The 15,987-nt window shown below is 38.4% G+C and overlaps 1 protein-coding gene across 2 annotated transcripts in view; it reads right to left on the reverse strand.

Moving 5' to 3' along the window:
- The window catches only part of LOC145675808 (U-scoloptoxin(01)-Er1a-like), a 78,114-nt gene that overhangs the window by 14,223 nt on the left and 47,904 nt on the right, over positions 1-15,987 (reverse strand). The window contains exons 1-2 of one of the 2 annotated variants that reach the window (XM_081746519.1): positions 6,541-6,948; positions 2,721-2,900 (exon numbers count right to left, since the gene is read on the reverse strand). In XM_081746519.1, coding sequence (XP_081602645.1) covers positions 2,721-2,900; positions 6,541-6,576 — 216 coding nt within the window. In that variant the 5' untranslated portion in view covers positions 6,577-6,948. Of the gene's footprint in view, positions 1-2,720; positions 2,901-6,540; positions 6,949-15,987 lie in introns of those variants that run through there. The other variant, XM_081746518.1, reaches the window with a different exon arrangement.

Below are 15,987 nucleotides of genomic sequence, written 5' to 3' on the forward strand. Positions count from 1 at the left end.
GAAAAAGTTCTAGTTAACTGATTTATTTAAAGTACACATACTTAAAAAGTTTGTCCCTGTTAAACGTGAAATGACACATAACCGTAAATGAAAGATTTGAAAGCCAAAGTTATATGTTGGAACTCAGGGGCTTTTAGTTGCTATTGTAGCATTTTAATAGATAGATTAGTGTACAATTTATTAGAAAGGATGTGTTTCTAACTCAGAGGGCCAGTTGTCATCCCTGCCCTCCCTAAATGACGTCCCTGGATAGAAGCTGCACATTTTCACACATAACCATACCGGTAGCTCCCGTAAACTATTGACTGTCTTTAAAATGTTAAATAACGGGGCTATGAACATTTAAACGTTTCATTTTAGAAAAATTAAGAAGCCAGACCTTCTATATATGGACTCCTCTTAACGAACTTCTCTTTAACTGACCGTCTTTCAAGGAATAAGTCATTTTCGTTATCAGTTACGCCGGTGCTCCACAACAATATACAACTCCACAAAACATTTTTAAGTAGTTTTTTTAAAGCCAAATGTGTTGTCCTTTATTTAGTAACTGTGTTTATAAATTACAGTACTGCACTTCAGTCAGTATTGTAGGCTCAATCATAGTTTTTTTTTTTGTGTGTGTGTGTGTGTGTTTTTCTTCTATCAATACACATACACCGTAAATAAGTGTGTGTTTTTTTATCTGATAGTCTATTGTGCTTTATTCAATATGCAATATTTCGATCAACTGAGTGTCACTAGCGCAGCTTCTGGTCGGAACTTCTGATTTTGTAACTTAAATTTATTGAACTATAATACTGTTAAGTCTTTTTTGAACAATAATACTGTTAAGTCTTTTTTGAACTATAATACTGTTAAGTCTTTTTTGAACTATAATACTGTTAAGTCTTTTTTGAACTATAATACTGTTAAGTCTTTTTTGAACTATAATACTGTTAAGTCTTTTCTGAACTATAATACTATTAAGTCTTTTTTGAACTATAATACTGTTAAGTCTTTTTTGAACTATAATACTGTTAAGTCTTTTTTGAACTATAATACTGTTAAGTCTTTTCTGAACTATAATACTATTAAGTCTTTTTTGAACTATAATACTGTTAAGTCTTTTTTGAACTATAATACTGTTAAGTCTTTTTTGAACTATAATACTGTTAAGTCTTTTTTGAACTATAATACTGTTAAGTCTTTTTTGAACTATAATGCTGTTAAGTCTTTTTTGAACTATAATACTATTAAGTCTTTTTTGAACTATAATACTGTTAAGTCTTTTTTGAACTATAATACTGTTAAGTCTTTTTAACCGGTATAAACATGCTGAAACCTACCAGAAGTAAGGACAATGGTACCATCTATTGGATTGCGAGCGCGGGGCCGCGGTGGCTCAGTGGTAGAGCGTTCACCTCTGGTGCTTGGGGTCACGGGTTCGATCCCAGCCCCCGCCAAGTGAACTTTGTGGTGGACAAGCACCGTGTGCGTGGGTTTTCTCGGGGTTCTCCCGTTTCCTCCCACTTTCTTCATTCCACCATTTTATTCATTACTCATAATCACCGTCTCCTTTAGCCTAACCGGCATAATCGTGGGACGTAAAACTCAAAGATTTCATTTCATTTCATTTTGGATTGCGAGCGCAGAAAGCTGTAAGTCAACCTACAAATGACTAAAATAAATATCCACATCTTATTGACTGGCCCTCGTACATATAATCTTGATGGTGAAAACAAATATTGAACTCTAATCGATGCACCTTTTTCCCAAGAGCAATAAATTTAGGGGAAGCGTCGTGTGCAAAATATAAAAAGCAACTTCGTGGCTACATTGTTAGTACGATTTCGAAACGCTTGTAGTTTCGATCTTATATTAAGCTGTTGACCTATATATTTTGTCATTAATGAAAGGGACATAAAACTTTAATCTACGTAGCTAACCAAAATTTATAAATGGTACTAATAACGAAGAAAACTAAAGTGATAAACTGCACAAGAGCAGGACAGGAAGGAGCAAACGTATGGCTGCTAGAGGGAGAGAAAATCGAAGATATTTCCCTATTTAGAAGTCTAATATCTTCGGACGGAACAAATGGAAAAGACGTAAGTTCAAGAATAGCACAGGCTAAATAAGCATTCAATAGACAAAGAGAACTGCTAACATCGAGGAATGTATTATTGGACGTTTGAAAACGATTTATTAAGACTCTGGTATGGAGCGTGGCGCTTTACGGATCAGAGAAGTGGACATTGAGAAAATCTGAAATATCCAAGCTGGTAGCATTTGAAATGTGATGTTGGAGCAGAATTGAAAAGAAAAGGAATGGAGACGTACTAAAGGAAGCTAATGAAGGACGGCAGATCATGAAGATAATAGGAAAAAGAAGAAACAGCATGCTTGGCCATCTTATTCGGCACTCTGATTGGATCACCGTGTTGATAGGGTTAAAGGCAGAAGGAAAACCAGGAAGAGGAAGACCAAGGATAGAATATCATGATGCAGTTACGAAGAAGAGATCTTATCAAAGTATAAAACAGCACTCCCAAGGGAAAGAAAAAAATAAAATTTCCATGTTGCCCACCAACCTATTATTGAGGTGAACAAGGAGACTAATAGTGAGGAAACGCTTTTCTGGTTTATCTATCGTAAAATCTTGTCCCAGATTTTGAACCACAATACTTTTAGTTGTTCTATACTTTTGAATAACTATGCGGTTAACCCTCTTGAACATTCACCTGGCAATCCAATTCTTGATCCGCATAGTATCCAGGCAGTAGAACATCTTTGCAGCTGAAACTGGATTTCGGAAGATTTTCGGGATTGTACTGTGGATACGGAAGTTGTCCTTCCATCATCAAAGCGATGGCCTCTGCTAACGCAACCGGGTCATTGTGGTCCACTACTTCTCTTTTCGTCTGAAAAATAAAAACAAATAAAATATTTAGGCAACAAGTAATCTCATAGTAAAGCAATTATTTATACTCAAAACTATTCAGACATTTACAAGTCCTTATGCAGCAGTATAACAAAGCATAATGGCATAACTTGTAAAGAAGATACAGCAACTCTATCCATCACAACTCTGGAACTCACTAAAGGAATAATTTACACTTCTGACCGGAGTATACAGGGTGCGTTCACAAAGTTTCAAGACTAGTCTCAGAATAACAAGTGTATTACACATTTTTGTACAGAGAACTAAAAGTTTTCGAAATATGTCCCTTGGACACCAAACACGCCGCTGTCAGCGTGTTTCCATTGTTCATAGGCTCCCTGAAAGTCTTCGCGCGCAAGGCTGTGAAGAGACTTCGTCGAAGCCGTCTGGACCACTGGAATCGTGTCGAATCTGTTCCCTTTCAGATCTTGGCAACACTGCCGCATCCATCCTATAGACCCGAACTTGCTCCCAGCGACTTTGTTTTGTTCCCCCGAATCAAGATAAACCTGTAAGGAAGAGATTCGACACGATTCCAGCGGTTCAAGCGGTTTCGACGAGGCCCCTTTACAGTCTTGAGCGCGAAGACTTGCAGGAAATCTATGATCAATGGAAAACACGCCGACAGTGGTGTGTTGATGCCCAAGGGTGATATTTCGAAGACTTTTAAGTTTGTTGTACAAAAGTGTATAATACATTTGTTATTGTGAGACCAGTCTTGAAACTTCGTGAACGTATCCTGTATACACTAATTTATTAGAACTAAATTAAAGTGTACAGTGTAACGGTTTCGACAACTTAACGTTATCTTCATCAGACACTAACTCTGTGATTAAGATAACTTTAAGTTGTCGAACCCATTCCGCTGTACACTGTAATTTAGTTTTAATAAATAAGTGTATATACTCTGATCAAAAGTGTTAATTATTCCTTAAAATACAACAATGGGGATATCAGGTTTCCTCCGGATGGGGACTTCCAATTCACAGGGTTGAAAGTAGTACAGCAAAAATAGCCAAATTTAAGGTGTTGTTTCCTTATACTAACTGAATGAAGAAAGAAAAAATTCCGATCGTTGAGAAAAATTATGTTCTTTAGCTACGAGAATTGTACTAAAAGTAATGCAAACCTTCAGCCTCAGAGTTTCCAACCTCAACAAAATTATTGATTTTCGTCTTTAAAATTATCGTATACCGTGTCCGACCTTATATCGTGCAGTATTTTTTTTTCATCGTGTCCGACCTTAATTACCAGTATTTTGGTGGAGGTGTACTGAAATTGCGCAAACTTTCACTCCGTTATCTGTTCACACAGATAAAGCCTTAACGATAAAGCAGGCAAAGAAATTGGAAATTGCACAAGAAATGTTGTGCAACGTTGAAATCATTACCATAAGCATTTCGACTAATAAAAACAGTCACCAAAACAAGTCGTTCTAGGGGAAAAATACAAAGTAATGGATGACAGTAGCATTTTCAGTTATCCCTATTATATGTGTACACGGGCGTCGTTATAGAGGAAGACGGGGAACGTGTCCCAGTCAATAATTTTCTGTATTATGTCTAACTAAGATTGCCTGTAAGATTAAATCTGTGAAAATAATTAGTTATTTGAATACTATAAGAGAAACAAATATACCCTATATAAATAAAAATATAAATATTTCTAAAAGTTCCCTTTATATATCGTGGACAGACGTTCGACCAATCAGAGATAATGATTTGTTTACATTTTCCAGTTTTGACCAATCACAAACAAGCACTTGTTTACTAATCTCAGGTGTGTCTACCACGTATCTTGGTAATTGTCCTTTCACCTTTCTATAAATTTTCCTTATACTTGCATTTGCATCTTACTTACTGGTCTTAGCTGCTGTGAGAAAGATTTGTTATATATTACCTAGGTATTATCGTATAAATTGTTATAGTCATATATAGCCTATTGCTTTGTAAATATTAGAATAGAATACAAGTATATCTCACAATGGAATAGCGCTTGTACGTTTCATTTCGGTGCAAAATTTCGCACAATTTTGTGAACCCTGTTGTTGGCAATGTCGTGGGGGAAATTTGCGCAATTTCAGTACTTTCTGCTCCTCGTTAATAAGTCATAGATTACAGAGATTATCAACGATCCAATCCTTAGAAAAATTTGCACAATGTCGTTGCACCGTTTCGTAGTACTACTTTCATTCCCTATTTATTAAACTCCCTTCCCCTTCCGTGGGGAACCTTCTGAGATCATCGGACACTGTAAGTCACGCATATCATTTGGTTCAGCTGAAGTACATCTATTGGTCGGTATACGTCTCCTTGGATTTTTTTCAACGTTAATAATATTTTATAGAGTTTTCATTCAAGTCCATTATGAAGTAATCGTTAAGCCTTTGATAATGTTACTGTTTACATATACTTGCACAAGAGACTATTACTTGGGTTTTTAAAACGTGATACATAATGTAACCAAAGATTCTGTTTATATTTTAATTACTGCGTTTAGCAGAGATGTATTTTAATGGGGGAACAAGTACACTGCATGTATTGACCTCCGGATTTCCGGCTCCCAAATTGGTAATTGACGTGTTATTTTGTTTTATTTACAGTCACCATTACACTTTTGTTGCTTCTGGTGTAGCTGCTCTCAAGTACAAGTGTATTCGTCGGTCATTTTCCTCCATACTGCTCGACGTGTCACAAAACAAACTCATCACTCATATTTAAGGACGAATATAGCCGCTAAGTACGGAACAACATTAAGTTTTTTTGTTTTTTTCTTTCTTTCTTTATTGCAGTGGAGTCCCTTATTAAGAGTGCTTAAGAGTCGGAGACAACACTTTCCTTTTCGTATCTGCTAATGGGTTTAACATACAAATATCCGCTTCATCTGAAAAGGACAATTAAAACTCTGTTGCCGCCCCTTCTTCCATTCTGCTTTATAGTCGCAGTGTGAACAAGGATTGGAAGTGTTTTCAGTGTATATCTTGTTTTAATTCCTCAAATTATTTGGAGTGTATATTCTTCAACTGAAGAACGGAAGCTTACAAGGCCCCTTATGCATAAACAAAAACATTTACAGCAGATTCTTGGTTTAAAACATATACAGTGAAACGTGTTTTTCTTGGCCACCATCGTTTCAATTTTAAATGACCAACTTACAGAGTAGCGGTGGGAAAAATCATGAATTTCGTGATCCGTGACTTAGAGACCTGCAGGGGCCGAATTTTTCGGCCCGAGCCCAATCCAGCTGTGAGCGGAGGACTGTGAATTTGCATAATCTGAATAAATTACTAAAATTATTAATATGCAAAAATGCAAATGTGGGAGGAATCTGAATATTTAAACTGAAATTTACTTTAAATTACTTTAGCCTCCTGCCACAAAGTTAATTTAGTGAATTTAGTCAGTCGGTAGAGTCTTAGATTGAATAAAAATTAAAATTTTGAAAAGATAAACAAGATTCCTGTTATGCATGAAACTCTAACTTACAGGTTCATATGGTTTTAACACCCATCCTGTATGCGAAAGATACCCACAATATGCTCATCGCAATTACGATCCATAGATAGACCCAGCTTCTGGCCTGAAAAGCAAACAAGAAAGACAAAAAGGGTAACACATTACCTTGCGGCCAACTGCTACAATAAAAGGAGTCAACATTCCAGTGGTAATCCTGCTTTAATGCACCACTTCCGTAATTTTAGAGCACACAGAAATTATTTTTACAAAAGCACTCGCGCGCGTGGTCTTGCTAAGAGACCTAAGCAAAAGAAAGAAAGAAAAAATATTTCTTTTTATATTGCTTTCTCACACTTTGAGCTCGTATTACTGTTTGTGCACTTTTATTTTCATCACGCCGCACTCTTCTTTCTTGAAGTGTCTCTAGTTTCACAACTGAATGCGCTTCTGGGTCGAGTTTCTCCCAAAGTTGTGGACCATCCTCTTCCTTGGTTCTGCTAACCGTCAGGTTTCCTCTGTCATGGAATTTCAGTAAACACCAGGGGCTGTTCAACTGGGTATTCCTTGGTGTGATACAACGATAGAATACGTCTGCTATTTGACGAAAGTTCTCATGACGTTCTCTTGCACAAAACCCGCCTACTTAATACAAGCAAAAGTAGCTCAGTTCTTGTATTTTATGGGTTTTAATTAAACTATGCTATACGATAACATTGGAGATTTCCTATAGAACACGGCAATGCTTTTTCTTAACTAAAATTGGTATTCTCTTTTGATTTCACTGTTAATAGCGTGAACAAGTGATATTGCGTGTGACGTAAACATGGCACAAAATTGACACTGGTGCGAAGCACTTTACGAAATATGATGTAAAGCTTTGTCTCTTCAACTCAGTTAATGGTGATATATGTGACACTTGTTCTCATATCACTTTCGAGAAAACACACTTTTAAATATATACATAATCGGTATCTCCAACTCTCCCATTCCACCACGAGAATGTTAGTCCGGAGAAAAATGAGGAAATACGGAAATTAAACTAGCTATGGTTGCTCATTTTACAGCACACACGCACAGAATATCAGTGTGTAACTAATGCACTATTCTTATACACACATCTCTGAATGATCAGAGTTCCAAAAAGCTGCCGGTTAACACTATTACGATTTGCAGTGCTTGATCTGCACTGTCTCGCGATTTAGCAATAACTACCTCTCTGGTTGTCCCGAGTACTGTCTTATTCCTTTGCAGTTTCATTGTTTCTTTCAACTGCTGGGTTGGGCCGAACCAAAGTAGCCCGCTCCACTGGAATAGGGGTGAAGGTGCGTCCCTCACCTGCGAGTTTCCAGTGACCAAAATAACTTAAAAAAAAAAAACACACTTGCTCATGTTCTTTTCCACTTTGTCTATCACTTCAATGGCATCGTTGTCTGTCACTATGTTAGTTAACTTGCTTAATAATCAAGCTTCAATTTAGTATCTGTTACGGACACACACTGTGCCGTAATTACGATAAATATTAACACAAACACCAACATTATTTAAACTCTGTCACTTGACATGTTTACTTAAACACCTTTGTCAGGTGACACCACCTATCGGCGATAGCAGGAACTGCTTGAACAAGTGACATTGAATATGATGAATTACAGAAACGGATGCATTTGAAGGATTTGGTTTCTGAACAAATTAATGAAGTTAATTAAACGAATTAAATGAACTATGCAAGATGTAAACACATTAAAATGACTTTAGATAAGGCTGAAGTAGCCTGACACATAATAAACAACATAATATTACTGATTGGAAGGTCGCTTTTCCTTTGTAACAGTATTGCCTTCTCGGTTATATTTAAAAAAAAAAAACAAAGGTATGTGTTCGTCTCCCTGCATACCTTCCACAACCACAAACTAAGCCTAAACTGGTATTAGTACAAGCCAATTTGACAAAACAAAATATATATATCGAACTACATATGTCTAATACTACGGGAACACCCAGAAAGTTTATTTACATAACATAACACATATTATCATTCAAATCATATCAGCGGAGCAGACGATAACTATATTTTTACAGAGACATCTAGCGGTTGTCATGGAACCATTACAAACAACGTTCTAGACAGCTTCCCCTCTAGTTCAAGTGGACTCGTCAATAATTTTAAAATAGTCAACTATTCTTTCTCTGAGAATGTTCCGTTGGCAAAACGACGCTTCACAAGTCGAACACGCTAAAAATGGGCGTGTTTAAAAAAAATAGCACCTCTTTGTATACGGATTTCTCTCATGGACATGCTAAAAATTTTATGATTTTTAAAGTATTGTTTCTCTAGGACTTGTGTCTCGGCGGTGCTAGTGTATGCTACTTCCTATAACAACACTAAGAAATTCAACTAGCAATACATCTAAGCAAAATCTGAATCTCATAGGTTTTCTATCCTTATTCAGATGGTTATATTGATTTCAAAAATCTCCTCAACGTGGGAGTCCAACGCTCCGTTAAGCACACTTGCTTTCTTTGAGTTTTTTTTTTTCTCTGTGAAGCTTTCTCTGCCTCTATCCATGCAAACTAGCATATCAAATACAAAATTCGCTATCTTCTTAGACGTTAATATAAATTAATATCAAATTCTCATTTCTTCTCACTTAAGTCCTGCCCTGTTGTACATTACTATTCATTTACATAATACAATAAACCATAAATATACATAGAAATATTAATAGAAGTTATATGCTCCCGCTGGTAATTATTTAAATCTCAAAATTCTTTATATGCAAATTCCTAATTAAATTGAAATATTATTCATAATTTCACGAAAAATTTACATATGCAAATCATCTTATAACACAGATAATGTGACGTTCACATTTATTCCCCTCATAAGGAAATGCAACCGTTAATCGCTTAATCGTTGCGTTTTCTCAGAAGTTGCACTAATCTACTTTACGTAAATCACATACATATTCCGTATATACTAACTTTATACAAGAAATTTCCCTAAATACATCAATATATCATAGCAATAATAAGATCATAAACTAAACACTAATAACACATAAAAATAATCCCTAACATATCATAATCACTTTATACTCATCATAATTCTATACAAAATTCATCTCTTTCATAACATCCTGATTCAGCTGTTGTATTACACTCCGCGCAACTACTCTCTTGAAAGCCAGACGTAAAGAGGTGCGTCTGGGAGTGATTCTTTCTTCTTCAGCTCTCCATCCTGTATGACGTGCTGTGTTTATTTCCTGCCTTTCCTACGTCATCAGGTCAGCTGTGTCCTGAGGAGGCGTGGCTTCACGCTGAACGTATTTCTTCAGGTGGAACACGTTTCTCTTCATCAATATTTCTCTCAACTCAGGATCGTTTATCTTACAGCAATGCTTTCTCGAATACTGCGTACTGAACTTTGCGCATAACCGACGAAAATGCGTTAATGATATTCCTTTGGGAAGAGCTACTAAGACTTAATTTTCCGATATATTTTCTTGACACTTTCTTTACTCATCAACCAGGATGGTTGAGAGGCACACACACGAGCGAAGCTCACCACGGCTTCAAGCTCTTAACGATTTCTTCAATTTTCTACGCTATGCTATCGTGCAAGGAAACTTAATTTTTACTGGCTAATTTCTTCTATTACAGTGGTGCAATAATTCATTCTACTTTCGCACTCAACCAGCGGACTCTAAAACGAAGTGGTATTCTTCGGTACTAGTCCCCACGTCATCTATCAACTAAACGTATTATTAGCGGCGAATCTAGGTCACAGAGGGTAAAGATACATCCTCGTCATCATGGTTCGATCATCGGTCACCTCAATGGAATGCTGGTAATCCCTAATGGTATCGGGCTTCTCGTCAAAAATGCTTCGATGTTTGTAGAGCACGTCGTACAACTTTTGCTTTTCCTCCCCACTCAAATCAGTATACTTTTCGACATGATCTCTAATTTCTTCTGGGGTAGCCTGGGTTCGAACCTTCGCCCATTCCTGTGGCGAGTAAACGACGTTTGCAAGTTCGGCTGCAGTTGGGAACTTCCCATCGTCCAACTGGCTGCGCAGGGTAGCCAACTCTCCCTGGTGGCCTCCGCCTGCTGACGCTCGCTCGAACTGCTCTGTAGTCAGCGGTCCTCTCCTCGACACGCACATACTACTAAGTGTGGGATTCTCACAATCAACCACATCCTCTTCGAACTCCCAGGATAATTTTCTTATGAAAAGGTCTTCTTCCTCTATTTCGATGTCTCGAAAAGAAACTTCTATATGGTGGGGATGGTTAAGCGAAAGGACGTTTCTCTCGTAGTCTAAAATCGCTCTACTTTCTACAAAGAACTGTGAACCCAAAATGAGTTCACGGTTCAGCCCTTTCACTACAATTGCCGAAGTATAGTACTCCTTTTCTGCAATCACTAACTCTAACAATACTTGGCCGATGATCGAAGCGACGGCGCGACCGAACGCTGAACTGACTCTAATATTTGCTGACTTAATGAACGCTGGTGGGGGGTCTCGCTTACGTATTTCTTCCCAACATTGCAATGAGATAGCTGAGATGCTCGCGCCACTGTCCAATAATGGCAGAATTTTGCTATTAAATAGACCTACTTCTACCTCAGGAAGTGTAACCAAATTGTTATTGGGTAGCTTTTCGGTCGAACTATCTAAAAGGTTCCTAAAAATCGCATTCGTCTCTTCAAACAACTCTTTGTTTATTTTAATTTTGTCCCCATTTCTCTGTAAAAGCATAATTTCGGGCTGACGAATGTCGTTATTTCCTTCACGATTGAAATGTGTCGTGCTAATTATACGTCTACAGGTTTCACAATCCCCATTCTCAAGTGTCTCTAACGTCTTTACAAATGTTTCACTACTTTCTTCTTTTTCTTCTTCTACAACATTGTTGCATGCAATAACACAATTACGCATATCCTCAGAAATACATTTCGCCGGTTTATCCTGAATATTCAGTACTCCAGTATTCCAGTCACCGCTCTGAGAACATGCGGACAATTCTCAGTGGCGTTGACTAGTTCCAGGGCTATTTGCTCGTGAATTCCCACGAGACGAGACTTGTCTCGAGGACTGTTCAGTCCTATCGTTATGAACACGGAGCTCATTAACCTCCGCAGCATAGTCACTATTTCTGTTATTATTATTGCGAGTTTGTGCACGACCCCTATTCCTTCCACGTCGTTGTCCTCGATTTCCCTGATTTCTCGTTCGAGAATCCCCAGTGTCACGCTCCTGACCACTGGAATTTCTCGAACGCCAATTGCCATTATTATTTCCATTTCTGTTTACGTTGCCTCTTCGTGAACCCCTATTATAATAAGGCCCATTGTCCCTGTGGAACCTCCTGTCTCTGGTGGGGTTACTCGGCCTACTGTTTCGTGGGGGGGGGAAGATCGTCCTACATCTTCTTCTTCTTCCTCTACAGTTAGTGAATTTATTCCCCTCCTACCGTTGTTGTTACTTGGTGGCTGATAGGTGGACTGCAGCTCACCAACAATGTTCAACAACTCATCTATAGATCGAGGTTTAGATGACACAATACATCTATAGATTGAGAATGGCAATTGCCGTGGAAGAACTCGCAACAGTACCTGGGGCGGTAACGGGGGGTCGAGAATACTGTTGGTATGCAGTAATTCCAACAAGTACTCTGTCGGCTTCTTGCTTCCCCGTGTCTCGAAGCGTGACGTCAAAATAGAGGCACGGAGATTAGCAAGTTTCTCCTCGCTAAGATAGGCGTTCTTGAAATGTCTAACGAGGTCTTGGTAATTAGCGCATTTCTTCATAGTCACCTGCATCCACTGACGTGAGATGCCACGGAAGCAGTGGGAGGAGAAGGCCAACCGTCTCTCTTCTGGTACACCCGTTAAATCGAAGTAATTATCTAGTTCTACCAGAAAATTATGGGCCTGTATTTCTGATTCGACTCCTGTAAAAACAGGAAGTGACAGATCTCGATGTAACAGCCCTAAGGCTGACGCTACCTGACAATTCGCCACACTATTATTGCTACTGCTAACGTTGTTTATGTTTTGAAGGGGAGGGGCAGCCTGCTCGTCTGAGTTCTCACGCCTGGGAAGCTCAGGGAACTGTCCCGCATGGCTCGGTCCAGCGACCGGCGTTTCGATTCTCTCATGCGAGACAGAGGCTGTGTTTTGACAACTGGAACTGTTCTCTCGCACCGACTCCTTTAACAGTTCCAGCTGTTCCTCCCATCTCAGTTCTGCTCTACGCAACTTAGATTGTAAGTGGCCCACTGAACTATCTACTGTAGCTTTTACTCTATCTATTTCAGTAGAAACGGCAGCTACATTCTCCCCCACTCTCTCCATGTCACCACGTAAATGGTTGACATCTCGAGAGACCTGAGCGAGGTCTGAACCAAGGACCTCAGATATCTCGCCTATCCTGCTTTCGGTATGTGCCTCTAGTTCGCTGATTTTATTCTCGGTTGCCTCTACTGATGATTTTAATTCTTGGCAGGATGCTGTTATCTTGGATTCCAGAGCTTCCGCTGAGGAATCGATCCTTGCTTCTAGCTTTGTCACGTTTTGCATCATTTCACGCCGGAAACTGTCAGTGATCTGCTCTTGAACAGCCTCTAACCTCTCTAACATGGTTCTGCTAGCGTTCTCCTGCCTACTTGCTAATTCTGATAGCGTTCTTTCTTGCTTCTTTTCCTGAGTTTCTAATTTACTTGAAATTTCCGAAAGTGACTTTTCATGAATCTTTTCTTGATTCTCTAACTTATTCGAAATGTCATTTAATGATTTCTCTTGTTTCTTTTCCTGCGATTCCAATTTGCCTGAAATTTCTTTCAACATTTGAAAAAGTGACGCGAGACACGGGTCAGATACAGATGTGACTTGCGCTGAGGTGCTAGGAACCGGTTCCCTAACCTGCTCCGATTCATTAGCCCTCTCATTACTAGCGGTACCTTCTCCAGGCGGAACTACTTCCTGAAGAGCGGTGTTTACATTTCCTACTGAATCGCTTCCGGTGTCCTGAGACTCCGATGGAAATTCCATTATTTGCGCAAATTGATCGTTAATACTGTTGTCGCCTACAAAGCCTTCCATCGCTCTAGCTTGACTTCGCGTTACTACCATCAAGTGATTATGAACTCTAAATAAGTAACTAGGTTCTCTAATATGCCTAAACTTGATTCGCTAAATGTTATTCCCCTCCAAAAGGTTTAAAATTTGGCAATACACTTCAACAAAATAAATGCATATAACACAACAATAATATACACAGAAATAATAAACTTTCTGGATGGCAGCGCGACAACCTGAAAGAAAAACACATCTACTGCTACCCGCGTCTGGCTTGCACTAAATATCGTAAAAACGTTGGGTATCTTTCATTTCTTGTGGCAACATTCTTTACTGACCAGAAAATGAAAAAGAAAACAAGACTTTACTTTACTTCTCTTGCCACAAGATTTACTATCAAAAGCAAAATTTAGCAAAGGACATTTCTAAACAAAACATACATCCAGGATGGTGTGTGTGTCGTGCCCCACGCGTAAGGCAGCCAAGTTCTTTGTGAGCGGAGGACTGTGAATTTGCATAATCTGAATAAATTACTAAAATTATTAATATGCAAAAATGCAAATGTGGGAGGAATCTGAATATTTAAACTGAAATTTACTTTAAATTACTTTAGCCTCCTGCCACAAAGTTAATTTAGTGAATTTAGTCAGTCGGTAGAGTCTTAGATTGAATAAAAATTAAAATTTTGAAAAGATAAACAAGATTCCTGTTATGCATGAAACTCTAACTTACAGGTTCATATGGTTTTAACACCCATCCTGTATGCGAAAGATACCCACAATATGCTCATCGCAATTACGATCCATAGATAGACCCAGCTTCTGGCCTGAAAAGCAAACAAGAAAGACAAAAAGGGTAACACATTACCTTGCGGCCAACTGCTACAATAAAAGGAGTCAACATTCCAGTGGTAATCCTGCTTTAATGCACCACTTCCGTAATTTTAGAGCACACAGAAATTATTTTTACAAAAGCACTCGCGCGCGTGGTCTTGCTAAGAGACCTAAGCAAAAGAAAGAAAAAAAAATATTTCTTTTTATATTGCTTTCTCACACTTTGAGCTCGTATTACTGTTTGTGCACTTTTATTTTCATCACGCCGCACTCTTCTTTCTTGAAGTGTCTCTAGTTTCACAACTGAATGCGCTTCTGGGTCGAGTTTCTCCCAAAGTTGTGGACCATCCTCTTCCTTGGTTCTGCTAACCGTCAGGTTTCCTCTGTCATGGAATTTCAGTAAACACCAGGGGCTGTTCAACTGGGTATTCCTTGGTGTGATACAACGATAGAATACGTCTGCTATTTGACGAAAGTTCTCATGACGTTCTCTTGCACAAAACCCGCCTACTTAATACAAGCAAAAGTAGCTCAGTTCTTGTATTTTATGGGTTTTAATTAAACTATGCTATACGATAACATTGGAGATTTCCTATAGAACACGGCAATGCTTTTTCTTAACTAAAATTGGTATTCTCTTTTGATTTCACTGTTAATAGCGTGAACAAGTGATATTGCGTGTGACGTAAACATGGCACAAAATTGACACTGGTGCGAAGCACTTTACGAAATATGATGTAAAGCTTTGTCTCTTCAACTCAGTTAATGGTGATATATGTGACACTTGTTCTCATATCACTTTCGAGAAAACACACTTTTAAATATATACATAATCGGTATCTCCAACTCTCCCATTCCACCACGAGAATGTTAGTCCGGAGAAAAATGAGGAAATACGGAAATTAAACTAGCTATGGTTGCTCATTTTACAGCACACACGCACAGAATATCAGTGTGTAACTAATGCACTATTCTTATACACACATCTCTGAATGATCAGAGTTCCAAAAAGCTGCCGGTTAACACTATTACGATTTGCAGTGCTTGATCTGCACTGTCTCGCGATTTAGCAATAACTACCTCTCTGGTTGTCCCGAGTACTGTCTTATTCCTTTGCAGTTTCATTGTTTCTTTCAACTGCTGGGTTGGGCCGAACCAAAGTAGCCCGCTCCACTGGAATAGGGGTGAAGGTGCGTCCCTCACCTGCGAGTTTCCAGTGACCAAAATAACTTAAAAAAAAACACACTTGCTCATGTTCTTTTCCACTTTGTCTATCACTTCAATGGCATCGTTGTCTGTCACTATGTTAGTTAACTTGCTTAATAATCAAGCTTCAATTTAGTATCTGTTACGGACACACACTGTGCCGTAATTACGATAAATATTAACACAAACACCAACATTATTTAAACTCTGTCACTTGACATGTTTACTTAAACACCTTTGTCAGGTGACACCACCTATCGGCGATAGCAGGAACTGCTTGAACAAGTGACATTGAATATGATGAATTACAGAAACGGATGCATTTGAAGGATTTGGTTTCTGAACAAATTAATGAAGTTAATTAAACGAATTAAATGAACTATGCAAGATGTAAACACATTAAAATGACTTTAGATAAGGCTGAAGTAGCCTGACACATAATAAACAACATAATATTACTGATTGGAAGGTCGCTTTTCCTTTGTAACAG

This window comes from Thermobia domestica, chromosome 18 (genome assembly GCF_964235325.1).
Source record: "Thermobia domestica chromosome 18, izTheDome1.hap1.1, whole genome shotgun sequence".
NCBI classification, from domain to species: Eukaryota; Metazoa; Arthropoda; class Insecta; order Zygentoma; family Lepismatidae; genus Thermobia; species Thermobia domestica.